Source organism: Aricia agestis, chromosome 14 (assembly GCF_905147365.1).
Source record: "Aricia agestis chromosome 14, ilAriAges1.1, whole genome shotgun sequence".
Taxonomy (NCBI): Eukaryota; Metazoa; Arthropoda; class Insecta; order Lepidoptera; family Lycaenidae; genus Aricia; species Aricia agestis.
In genome coordinates this window covers 8,766,011-8,779,556 of record NC_056419.1, presented here as the reverse complement: position 1 = coordinate 8,779,556, position 13,546 = coordinate 8,766,011, and the positions used below count along the sequence as shown (strand labels likewise).

General features: G+C 39.8%; 1 protein-coding gene across 5 annotated transcripts in view; it reads left to right on the top strand.

Moving 5' to 3' along the window:
* The window catches only part of LOC121733501 (hexokinase type 2), a 44,813-nt gene that overhangs the window by 16,826 nt on the left and 14,441 nt on the right, over window positions 1-13,546 (top strand). For 3 of the 5 annotated variants that reach the window (XM_042123762.1, XM_042123761.1, XM_042123757.1), the window contains 6 exons: window positions 2,462-2,624; window positions 2,739-2,920; window positions 3,297-3,470; window positions 4,377-4,476; window positions 5,057-5,246; window positions 8,689-8,894. In XM_042123762.1, coding sequence (XP_041979696.1) covers window positions 2,462-2,624; window positions 2,739-2,920; window positions 3,297-3,470; window positions 4,377-4,476; window positions 5,057-5,246; window positions 8,689-8,894 — 1,015 coding nt within the window. Of the gene's footprint in view, window positions 1-846; window positions 1,044-2,461; window positions 2,625-2,738; window positions 2,921-3,296; window positions 3,471-3,587; window positions 3,688-4,376; window positions 4,477-5,056; window positions 5,247-8,688; window positions 8,895-13,546 lie in introns of those variants that run through there. The other 2 variants (XM_042123759.1, XM_042123758.1) reach the window with 2 other exon arrangements.

The following is a 13,546-nucleotide window of genomic DNA, read 5'->3' as shown; positions in this document are numbered from 1 at the left end:
AGTGTACATTCATCGTATCCATTTGTGAAATTCCCATTCATAATGAACAAAAAATTTCTTTTATAATTTGTGGGGGGATTTTTCTTGAAATCCCGAATTTTGGGGGAATTTCGGGGAACACTTGGGGAGAAACCGAGTTGGCCGTCTGGCAACACTGTTTACGAGTAAGTACTTACCATTAGTAAATTACTTCGTAGGTTGTGTTGCCTTACACTGTAAATAGTAAATACGCGTTCTTCTGACTTCAAAAACTTACCCAATGAACTATTTTTTGTTACTCATTCTCTTTTGTAATCATTTCATTGATAAAATTTAATGATAGTCTAAAAGATTAATCTTTTTTAATATTAACATAATATTATAGGTTGTAAAAGGCATCCACAAGTAATATTATTAGCTAACTACTAACCCATAATCAGAATGATTTAAAATTCAAAAGGTTTATGGCGCAATGGCCCTCAAGTATTGCATTTGTAAATATAGAAAGACATCGACGTCGACAGCGAGGAATTTTGTGACGTAGCGAGCGAGCCCACGCGTCGCCCAATCAGATTCAAACAACAAGAGGCGCGCCGTGCGGCAGAAAAAGATAACAATTCAATGTAAAATAATGGCTAAATAAATCTAAATAAGCATAGCTTATATCCCCTGAATGAATCTGAATATTTCAGAAGTAAAGTTTTCTACTTTGTTAAAATTTTAAGTATATAATTCGACGGCAAACCATTTCAAGCCGCGAAATAGTGTCGTACTCTTCTAACTTACGTAAAATTTTTGCACGCGAACGAGATAACAGTATTTTATTATTATGAATGAAAAAGAACGCGAGCCAACGTTCAGTGTAGAAGTGAAATAAGCACAATCGCTAGCAGCCGCGGGTGTCTGAGTACAGTGTACACATACTGTATTCGAACGGTCCGTATTTCTTATTTCTTCGCGGGTTCGGTAAGTCGTGTCTGAAACGGCCCGCGTAGTGTTTTATTGAACAAAAGTGAACATACAAATATCTCAAAATGGGTATGGCCATTAATCATTTACCCCAGGTGAGTGGTTAATTTATTTTTTTGTTAAACGGCTTTATCGTTTCGGAATTATATTCGTTAGAAAGTAACCTCAACGATAGCAGTAGTGTTGTAATGACCGTTTTGACCTTGTGAAACTCGTAGTGATAATAAACGGCTAGTTTACCGTCAAAAGGAGTCAAAACCTTTATATTGTATTAAAATGCTTTTTTTAAATTAATTCCAAAAAGGGCCAGTTTTACCCAATACCCATAAACATAATATCAATGTGAACCGTGAGCATACCTACCAAATAAAAAATAATTATGGAGGTAGAATAATATACTTATAGCAAATATTACCTCTTATTTTTACTACTTATAGCCTTTATTTAATTATTGAAAGCCTTGATTGAAAGGTCACAATATATTATTTTCTAAATGTATCTTTTTATTTTTATTTATTTTGTAATGATGTAAGTACTTGTAAGTTGTAAAAATAATAAGCAATGATGACTGTTGGTTTTTCATTTCATCACTGCGTTTTTATGATTGAAAGATATTGATTGAAAGGTCACATCTTTTCTAATATTACTTAAATACTTTTTTGAATGTATCTTTTTATTTTTATTTATTATCGATGTGGTACTTGTAAGTTGTGATAATAGTAACTAATGATGACTGTTGGATTTTCATTTCATCACTTCGTTTTTATGTGTTACTTTTAGTTCATTAGATACGATTTGAAAATGTTTAATAATTTACGTACTTACATCTAACCAAAAGACAAAGACAAATTTAGCAATGCCATAATCGTTTTATAAATTCACAACCATAATTTATACAAAATAACGAGATATTAAAAAAAACCGCATAGTAAATGGGATATTTACAAAAGCCGGTTTTGTGACCTTTAACCTTGGGTAAATTTATTCGAACGTACAAGATTCATAAACTTACCTACTCAACGTTGACTTTAAATTATTCAGGAAAATCTGACATAAATCATATGTCAGATAATATTATTAATATTTACTCTATATTTTAATACCACTTCTTATTTTCACTTTGAAAACATACAACTATTTTAAGTATTTCTATAATTAATTATTTCAATAACAATGATAGACACATCGTTTAGTTTTCATAAAAAAATAATCAGCTTAGGTACATTAAAACTTAAAAGTAACAAAATTTTTATCATACGCAAGTTTGTTTTGAGTAGGGTGACAATAATGAAGGTACTAGTAAAGACAAAGTAGAGATGACATATTAGTGATCGAAGGATGACATGCATATAAAATTATTGGGTTGCATCATGCATGGTTTCCATTTAGATGAAACTGGTACCTTATTAAACCTAGATACGTTTTTCATTTTTCAAAGAAAGTATTGTTCTTGTACACTTATAGGTTTTAATTTATATCGTTTTTTTGTACTTAAAATAGCTTTTTTTTGCAGATACGGGAAGAATGCGAAGTCCTTCAGATAAACGACAATCAGCTCAGAGAGATTATGAACAGGCTAAACAAGGCTTTACTGCTCGGCCTCGGCAAGGAAACTCACTCAAAAGCAATAGTGAAATGCTTTATTACTTATATTCAGGATTTACCTAACGGAACAGGTACGCTAAGCTTCAGAGTTATGATTTAATAAAAACAAATTATGTGTAACTACTTCTAATTTCGATATTCAAGTCTACAATTAATTCAAAACTAAAGGGCTTATTTCGTTTCAGAAAAAGGCAAATTTTTGGCCTTGGACTTAGGTGGGACAAATTTCAGAGTTCTTATTATAAATCTAGGACCAAACCACTTTGATATGCAGTCCAAAATTTACGCTATACCAAAACATATAATGACCGGCACGGGAACAGCTTTATTCGATCACATCGCCGAATGTCTGGCTAATTTCATGAAGGTACATCATATTTCGCATATTAAATTTATTGCTATGGGTATAGTCCGTGCAATCCACGAAGACGCGCCCCACCACTTTTTGGGTGAGCATTTTTCCCTTTGACCGTGACGCTTTTTATTAATTGGTCTATTTACTGTAGTGTGAGCCTGCACTCATAGGTAATTAGTGTGTACCGATAACACTCAAACATTGACCAAACACACGCATATACTATAAACGATTAGGAAGAGTAGTGGGGCGCGTCTTCGTGGATTGCGCGGATTATAAACGAAATGAAATTGTGTTTTTTTAAATCGCTTGAAAGTCATAACATGGCTTTTTAAACAAGGCGTTACCCTATATATTATTTACTTATACTAATTTAATCATGTTTCAGGAACATGAAGTATTCAACGAGAGGCTGGCCCTCGGATTCACCTTCAGTTTCCCCCTGAAACAGCTGGGCTTGACCAAAGGAATTCTAGAACGGTGGACCAAAGGATTCTCCTGCTCTGGTGTAGTCGGCGAAGATGTCGTACAACTTCTAAAGGATGCCATCGCGAGGAGAGGAGTGAGTACTGACATTATTAATTTTCCAAATATTCAAAGCTGTAAGAATTTTTGAAATAAGTTGTACAGTGTGTAACAAGATTAATCAGAAATTGTAAGTGTACCACGAAATTTGCAGGATATTTCCATTTCTGTGATGGGCATCCTAAACGATGCGACCGGCTGCCTTATGTCCTGTGCACATAAGAAACGTGATGCCCGAATAGCAGTCATCATCGGTGAGTTGACGATGATTTCAGCTCTCTCGTACTATAAGGCATGATCTTTCAGCCAACGGAGAGCCGAGTAGAGGCTTTCGCGTGATTAATTCTCAGAATTAAAGGCAGTGTTACTCTTAGCGAAAAAAAAATTTCCTGATACAAAATATTTTGTGTCTAGATAAGAATGTTAGTTAAAATACTTATTTGAACCAACGGCAGGCAGGCAAAAGGCAGGTTTATATTTCCTAAATTTGTTAGTTAACGATGGTTAATGTTGCTAAAGTACCGACTACGGTTAACATTCTTTTTATTACACATTAATTTATTGTAGAATTGGGAAACATTAAAAAAGTTACAACGGGTTTTATTGCATTCTTTCCTGAATTCTTTTTCTAAACTGGGCTCATTTGCATGATTATAATATTATTGATTGGGTCATTATTAATAGCATACCAACTCAATCTACTTTCAATTTACTCATTTCCTAGTACAATTACTGGAGCTTCTGCTTAATTTGTTTTGTAATATCTGACAAAGCATGTTTATTTAAAATTTGTAAGATATTATCAAAATTATGGAACTTCTAAATCTGGGGATTGTCAAATGAAAGCCTCTATAAATCATCATCAACAAATCGTGGGCGTTCACGGGTCATCAACTGGAATGATCTATTCTTTACTTAATCGCATGTTTTTTCACTCTTGTAGGACGTACAGATTGATATATGCGCTATACTGAATGATACTACGGGCACTTTGATGTCCTGTGCGTGGAAAAATCATCACTGCAAAATAGGACTCATCGTTGGTAGGTCTATAAGGATTACAGATGTGGTGGTAACTTGTAGCGCATGCTTTGACACATTGAAATTTTTTTGGTTTTTTTTTCATTTATTGTTTTTGGCATTATTTGTCTCGTCATGCTTCGCTTTTCATAAGTATACATTGGTACGATTTTGCAATGTCATTTCCATGATGTAAACTGTTCTGTGTATTGCATGTTATGTTTTAACAAAAACCGGTGTTTAATACAAGGTTGTGTGAAGATTTTAATGTTATTGTGTTAGGATTAATATCAGTCCTTCCACTAATATTAATTTTTGTGACATTGCTATGTAGACTGTAGTATGTACCTTATACTTAACAGGTACCTAATAATTGGCGACATCGTTATTATTTGAACTTTTTTTGGATGTTGCTTTGTAATTTTAACCATTGATGTCTTTTGTGTGTATAAAGTAGTATTGTGTTACTTTGTTGTTAAAAACGTGCCAATTATTTTTGTTGCATAACCGATGATTAGTTTTAGATTTTTGTGCATTTAGCTTTACGTGGGGTTTGGTTAAAGTTTGTCTGAAACAATTTGACTTACGGCTTCATGTAAACAGGTACCGGCAGCAACGCTTGCTACGTCGAGAAGACTGACAACTGCGAGTTGTTCGATGGCCCACCCGGCAAGAAGGAACTGTTGATCAACACAGAGTGGGGCGCATTCGGAGATGATGGTGCCCTGGACTTTATTCGCACTGAGTTCGACAGGGATGTTGACGCTAATTCCATCAACCCAGGCAAACAAGTGTAAGTATTTTGTAACAATTTTTTTTGGGATTCGAAAAATTTTCGGTGACTTATTTTTTTTTTTGCCTGTAACCTAATATCTTTTACGTCGTGCCACTATCAGTAGAATTAATTTTATTGACGAAGGCCAGTAACTTGAATCAACCCTTTGATAAATGCATAAACTGCTATCTACATGGTAATCTTTACTACAGAACTTCACAAAATTTTTATTTAAAATGTAAAATTGCTTACAATTTACAAGTAACAATTGTATTATGATAAATTAATACATCGGCAATAAATCTCAAGATACAAAGATTCCAATGTGAAAACGTAATTAATGATGTAACGTTCTGTATTTATATAATCGTTGGTATCAGTGGGGCTAAAATGGTCGCTTTGAAGAATCATGATATGATTCATTTTTCTAAAATCGCAAAATGCAACTCTGCTTGCAATTCATTTCTGTATTTTTGTACTGATTTGACATTTGTCAGTTTGATATTTTTGACAATTAATTTGCTGAATTGATTGAGAGGAATTGCTAAATGTGACCATTTTAGCCCCGCTGTTCTTCGATAGACTGTCCGTGGAAAACGAGCAAAAGGGGTGTCCGTAGTTATATTGACAGATTATATTGACATTGTCCGAAATATCTGATCAGAAACAGTTGAACGTCCGCGCTGCCTCTTACATTTTGTACTGAGCCGAGTGAGCTCGAACTCGCCGGAAGGATATTTCGGATAGTGTGCGGGGTGGCGGTCCGGCGAAATTCAACTGTTTCTGATCAGAATTCGGACTATGTGCGGCCGGGTTTAGGCACTGGAATTCGTAGCACAAGTTCTCAGTATAAGTATTTTGTAAAAACGTGATCTATCGTACATATTATTTACTTTATTATTTGTAAGTACGTAACTAGTTCGTAGAAAGAGATTTTACTCGTAGAATTTATATTGCGTTTTCTGTTCTCTATGCCACGCTACGAATATACGTGGGAGAGCCATGCTTCGGCACGAATGGGCCGGCTCGACCGGAGAAATACCACATTCTCACAGAAAACCGGCACGAAACAGCGCTTGCGCTGTGTTTCGCCGAGTGAGTGAGTTTACCGGAGGCCCAATCCCCTACCCTATTAACTTCCCTACTCTCCCCTATTCCCTTTCCTTCCCTTCCCATCCCTACGCTCCCCTATTACCCTATTTCCTCTTAAAAGGCCGGCAACGCACCTGCAGCTCTTCTGATGCTGCGAGTGACCATGGGCGACGGAAGTTGCTTTCCATCAGGTGACCCGTTTGCTCGTTTGCCCCCTTATTTCATAAAAAAAAAACTAATACCAAGGCAGATACTGTTTAAAATTTTTGCCAGCGACGACCTATAATGGAAAGTAAAATGAAACCGTTATCCAGCGAGATTTAATTAAAAGTATAAGGATCATTGACCTCGGCTGCGACTGAGGTCGCAATTAGTCATTGTACTAGCTTCGTTGCGTACTGTTACCGCTTACCGATCGGGGATTCCTAGAAACTTTTACTAAATACCCATTGTTTGCCGGGCTCTGGGTACCTATAATATCTAAAAAAACAAGGGCGCAGTTATAGAAGCTCGCACAGGGTGCAAAAAAGGCTATTTACGGCACTGTAATCCACTAGAAATAAGTGGTGCAGTTGATAAGACAACGTAGTCGGTGACAGGTGACAGGTGTCGCCGGCGACCGCACAACCTTCAATTATCACTTCCTCGCGAATATTTCACCCGCCTCGGCCAGTTATTACTGGTTCGCACCGGTTACACGATGAAACATGACGTCCGACACCAAATATCAAGATCATGCCTATAGGACGAAGTCAAAACGGAATGTACCATGATTGTTTTAACTAGGCGCCTAATTGACGTATTCGACGTATTGGTTGTAGTAATTTAGTCAATTCGAGCAGCTTCGATTTATTCGCTATCGAATGTCCTATTTAAATTCATTCTGAATAACAATTCGGAGCAGATTATATAACCGAGACGACCTAAGTTTCTTGTTGTCCGCGGTCGTTACCTCGTCGAAAACGTCCGTTGCATTGAATTTTATAGATCACATAGGAGTTTAAAATTTTCCTTAGTTTATTTTTTAGATGTATCTTTTTCGCGACGTGCGTCCGCCGAGTTCGATAGCCATGTTTATTTTATACGTCGCGCGTCATTGGCGCGTCACCGAAACGCTGCCTGCCAAGATTGATAATGTCCTCTTGACTTCGAGACATAGTAAAAACTCGATATTTGTACTCCGCGTTATCTGCAGTTACGTACGTACTTTTATCTCGAGGAAACTTCCACGGGCGAGGAACCCGCGATCGCGAAATACCTAAGCGGACGGTCGCAAAAATGCACATAATTTGTTTTGTTGTTGCGTCACTACTCATTTTTTATTATTTACATACTGTACTATCTATACCCTGTACAGAGCTCGTACATTGTAAAATTTACTTGAAACGTACAATAGAATAAAATATGAAAAACCGGTCTAGTAGACCTGCATTTTTTTATGACCCACCCAAGTGTTTCTTAATGTAATTTAGATTTCTGTATTAGTTTTCTGTAAGGAAACCATTTCATCAACCATTCTTATTCGACTTTTGGGTTTTATTCTTTTATTATCCTGTTGTACCTATAATATCTGCGTCATTATTCACTTACCACTGTGGGATTTCCATAACGCAATACAAAATATTATTATTATTATCAAACATTAGTTTGATTACAAATGAGAACACTTCTTAAGTACCAATCTTTCGTCTTCTTAAGAGGATACAACAGGGGCTAGAGAAATGAAAAAAAAGTACGTGTAATATCTATAGCTGTCTCCCTTACCTCAAGCCTATACCGCAGAACGCGATAGAGACAACTGCAGAAAATCCAGAAAATCAACGATTCGTTGTCCCCTGATTCCTTCTCCAAAACTTAACCGATTTAAGTACTTTTTTCATTAAAGATTAAAAAAAGGCTTGAGCTGTGTTCCTATGTTTTGCTTTTTTTGTATAATCTAGCCAAATCTGTTTTCTGGACGTTTGAACACAGTGGAAAATCTGGCCATTTTTTTGGGTTTTTGAACGTTCATATCTTATTTAATAATTAAATTATGAAAAAAAAAAAAAAGAAAACACAGGGACATTGTATTAGTGGCCGTAGATATTCAGGAAAAAAATTATAACTCTACTAGCATTATCCAGGGAGGAAACAGGGGACAGCGTTTGTATGGAAAAAAGGGCGGTGTGGAATCCTCTTAACAGGGCCGGATTTTAGATTTATATTGTTATGAGTATAAGTCACTTTAATTTTGCCGCCCCTATTTACAAACTCTGCCACCATCCTAGAACGCCATAGCCCATAGGACGCTGCCACCCATAGGCCATGGCCTCTACTGCCTATACATAAATCCAGAGCTGCTTTTTAATGTGATCCTTTGTATTCCCAGGCAAGAGAAGATGATATCGGGCATGTACATGGGCGAACTGGTGCGGCTGGTGCTGGTCAAGTTCACTAAGATGGGTCTGCTGTTCGGAGGCCGGGGCTCCGACCTGCTGTTCGAGAGGGGCAGCTTCTACACCAAGTACGTGTCCGAGATCGAGTCGGACAAGCCCGGAGACTACACCAACTGCATGGACATCCTGGAGGAACTGGGTAAGTTGGTTATACATATATTTACTAGCTGACCCGGCAAACATAAATTATTTCTAGTGTTATTTGCTAGACTGAATCAATTTCTTTCTTTGATGGTAGGTAAGTACATTTTTTTTAAACTAACTTAAAATAGACAATACCTTTGTAAAGTACATAGATGTGCTTATCTCTAGAAGAGATCTCTGCCAGCAGACCTTTTTCTTTAAGGCCAAAAGGAGCCAATATGTCTAGAAGGCTATATTTTCGGCCATAACTTACACAAAAGAACTGTATTATTAAGTTTTGTGCTCTTTTTAGGGTTCAGTAGTAAACAAGGAACCATTATAGTTTTTTTATTAAATAAGGGGGCAAACGAGCAAACGGGTCACCTGATGGAAAGCAACTTCCGTCGCCCATGGACACTAGGCCGGCAACGCACTTGCAGTTCTTCTGATGTGTTTTTGATGATGATGGATTGTGTGATGATCTTCAGAAGAACTGCAAGTGCGTTGCCGGCCTTTTAAGAGGGAATAGGCTAATAGGGGAGGGTAGGGAAGGGAATCGAATAGGGGAGGGTAGGGAAGGGAATGGGGTAGGGGATTGGGCCTCCGGTAAACTCACTCACTCGGCGAAACACAGCGCAAGCGCTGTTTCACGCCGGTTTTCTGTGAGAGCGTGGTATTTCTCCGGTCGAGCCGGCCCATTCGTGCCGAAGCATGGCTCTCCCACGTATGTTTCGGTCTATCCGTCCGTCTGTCTGTCTGTCCGTCCGCGGTTTTGCTCAGAGACTATAGGACCTAAAAAGCTGTAATTTGACATGAATACACATATTAATGATGCCAACGAAATAGTATATGATATCTAAAAAAATATTTTTTTGTGGTACCTTCCCTTCACATCCAGCGGGGATGAATATTTTTTTCGCATCTACCCCATCGTGTGGGGTGTCATTGGATGGGTTTTTTTATGAAATAAGGGGGCAAACGACCAAACGGGTCACCTGATGGAAAGCAACTTCCGTCGCCCATGGTCACTCGCAGCATCAGAAGAGCTGCAGGTGCGTTGCCGGCCTTTTAAGAGGGAATAGGGTAATCGAGGAGGGAAGGGAAGGGAATAGGGGAGGGTAGGAGATTGGGCCTCCGGTAAACTCACTCACTCGGCGAAACACAACGCAAGCGCTGTTTCACGCCGGTTTTCTGTGAGAACGTGGTATTTCTCCGATCGAGCCGGCCCATTCGTGCCGAAGCACGGCTCTCCCACGTATATTATGAGTATTCATAGATCATTTTCCGATTTAGGGATCCGTTTGTAAAATATTAGGTTTGAAATCTCCCCCTTCTACCAGCTAAATGGTTGCTTCTGGAAATGTGAAAAAATTCACGGGAGTAGGAAATATGCTGAATTGAAAAGGAAAACTAACACGCCTAAGAAGACTTCATAAGTTAATATTGTTACGTGCTAGGGTTCGAGGATTTGGAGAGAAAGACCTGGTGACTCTCTTGAAGACTTTATTAACACTGCACTAAACACTAGGTCACAACACTTAGCACTAAGTCCAAACACAAATCACTAGGTCCAATCACTAAGCACTATCACTGTCCTAGGTCGTAGCCAAGTCGCAGGTTTCACTGGTTCACTCACTATTGATCACTCCGAAATCGCCTTGATGAAAGCTCGAAACGAACTGAATTCCGGGCCTGCTTGCGGCTCTTTTTATATGGCGAGACGAATTCCAGAAATTTCCCGATTTCACGTAAACAAGTAAACAACCGTGGGAAATTTCTAGTAGGCTCGGGAATGTGCCACAATAAAACTGCCGTCCTTGCGATAAGTGCAGTAAGTTGAATTTAATTTAGACCTTATGGACTCAGTCATAAGGTCTAAATTCAAACACGCTAACAAATAAAGGGTAAACACGTAAACAAACATTGGACCTTTTTAGAAGGTTCGAGTATGTACTTGCGCACCACGTGTCCGTATACCATGTACCGTAACACTACTCCCCTCTTAGAGATGCTCGTCCCGAGCATCATTGTTACTGCCATGGTATCGCGCCAGACGGTCTATGTGTACCACTTTGAATGTCCCTCTTGGTTGCTTTTGAATCCTGTAAGTCACATCGTTCAATCGGGTAACCACTTTGTATGGGCCGTCCCACTTGGTCTGCAACTTTGGAGATTTGCCTTTTCGGCGAGTTGGGTTATGCAGCCACACCAGTGACCCTTCTTCGAAGCCGCTTGTATTCGATTTCCGGTCGTATCTGGTCTTCATGTTCTCACTTGACTGTAACCCATTTTCCCGAACCATGGCGTGTATATAGCGCATCTTTTCCCTTAAATCGCAGACATAATCTGGTACGGTCTTTGGTTCTTCCGGTGATCCTCCTGTCAAGAGGTCTACTGGTACTCGCAGTTCTCTACCGTAATTGACATACGCCGGGGTAGCTTTTATGCTCTCATGCTCGGCGGTACGGTACGACAGAAGGAAGAGCGGTATATACTTGTCCCAGTCCTTTTGTTTGTCATCTACCAATTTCGCCAAATGCCTCTCAAGGGTCTGGTTAAATCTCTCAACCATTCCATCAGACTGTGGATGGTACGCGGTGGTCCTCGTTTTATGCATTCCCAAAATTCTGCACACTTCCTGGAAGACCTGCGATTCGAAATTCCTGCCCTGATCGGAATGGATTTCTAGAGGCACACCAAAGCGAGATATTACTTCTTCGACTAGCTTAGAAGCAACTGTTGTAGCTTCCTGGTTTGGTATGGCGAACACTTCGGGCCATTTGGTGAAGTAATCCATGACAACCATGAAATACTTGTTTCCTGATTCTGTTACAGGAAATGGCCCAGCTACGTCAACTGCGATTCGTTCCCACGGTGCGCCAACGTTATACAAGCGCAGGCTCCCACGGCTCCTTGTCTGTGGTCCCTTCACTGCAGCGCAAGTAGTGCATTTGCGGCACCAATCCTGTACATCGTCTCGACAATGCAACCAATAGAATCGTTCTCGCACTTTTGTTAACGTCCTCTTTACTCCTAGATGACCTCCTGATACGCCATCATGCATTTCACGGAGAACATCCGGTACTCTCGTTCTTGGGACAACTATCTGAAGATGGAACTCTCTGCCGTTGGTCTTCTCCCATTTCCGGTAGAGTATTCCGTTTTGAAGTATCAGACTGTCCCATTGCGCCCAGTACGCCTTAGTGACAGCGCCAGTGGGTGCTACCTCACTCCAGATTGGTTTTTCATCACGCCGTTTCTTCCATGTGATGATGTGCCGAAGGTCGTCATCTGTTTCTTGAGCCTCCCTCATAGCATCATTCTCCCATGGGCCCAAAGGACTTGTTTTCGTTAACTTTAGTGTCACTTCATTAGATTCCTGTTTAACACAATGGTTGCAGTCTTCTGAACACGGCCTTCGTGAGAGTGCGTCGGCATTCCCATGCGACTTTCCGCTGCGGTGTTCCGTCTTGAAGTCATACTCCTGGAGTTGTTCTATCCATCGAGCTACTTGGCCTTCTGGGTTCTTGAATTGTAGTAGCCACTTCAAGGCTGCGTGATCAGTTCGCAGTAAAAAGTGTCTGCCAATGAGATACTTGCTGAAATGTTGTAGCGTCTTTACGACAGCCAAGAGTTCTCTTCTTGTCACACAGTAGTTTCTCTCTGGCTTAGCTAAAGATTTGCTGAAATATGCAATTACAACTTCTCTTTCACCCTGTTTTTGAGATAACACCCCTCCAATGGCCGTGTTGCTTGCGTCCGTGTCGACTATAAACTGACCTTCAGGTTGTGGATACCCCAGGATTGGTGTTTCACACAGATGTTTCTTTAGTTTCTGAAAAGAATCTTCGGAAGTCTCGTCCCAAATAAACTGTCGTTTATCTTCTGTCAGCCGATGTAATGGCTTGGCTATCTCTGAGAATCCCCTAACAAAACGCCTGTAGTAGGAGCATAGGCCGAGAAATGCCCGCACTTCGGTTTTGTTCTTAGGGGTTGGCCAATTTTGGACTGCTTCTAGTTTCTCCGGGTCCGTCTGAATTCCATCACTGGAGATAACATGGCCGAGATAGTTCACCTTACTCCTGAATAAACGACACTTTTTCGGATTCAACTTTAACTTGGCCCCCTCTATTTTGGCGAAAACTCGTTCTAAGTTTCGCAAATGGTCCTCGAAGTCGCGGCCAACAATGATGACGTCGTCCAAGTAGACTAAGCAAGCCTCTCCAACTAAGCCTGCCAGTACACACTCCATGAGTCGCTCAAATGTGGCAGGTGCGTTGCACAATCCAAAGGGCATGACGTTAAACTGCCATAAACCTTTACCGGTGGAGAAAGCTGTCTTCTCTTTGTCTTTTGGATGAATTTCCACCTGCCAGTATCCAGATTTCAGGTCCAGGGTCGAGAACCATTTCATGCCGCTCAAGGTATCCAGAGTGTCGTCAATTCGAGGTAATGGATAACTGTCCTTCTTGGTGACATCATTGAGACGTCTGTAGTCCACACAAAATCTTGTGCTGCCATCTTTCTTCTTCACTAATACAACCGGTGAGCACCACGGACTTGCAGACGGTTCAATGATCTTATGCCTTCTCATGTCCTCCAAAAGGCCTTCAACTTCTTTTTCCTTTGCAATGGGTATCCGTCTTGCTCGTTGACGAATTGGGTTCT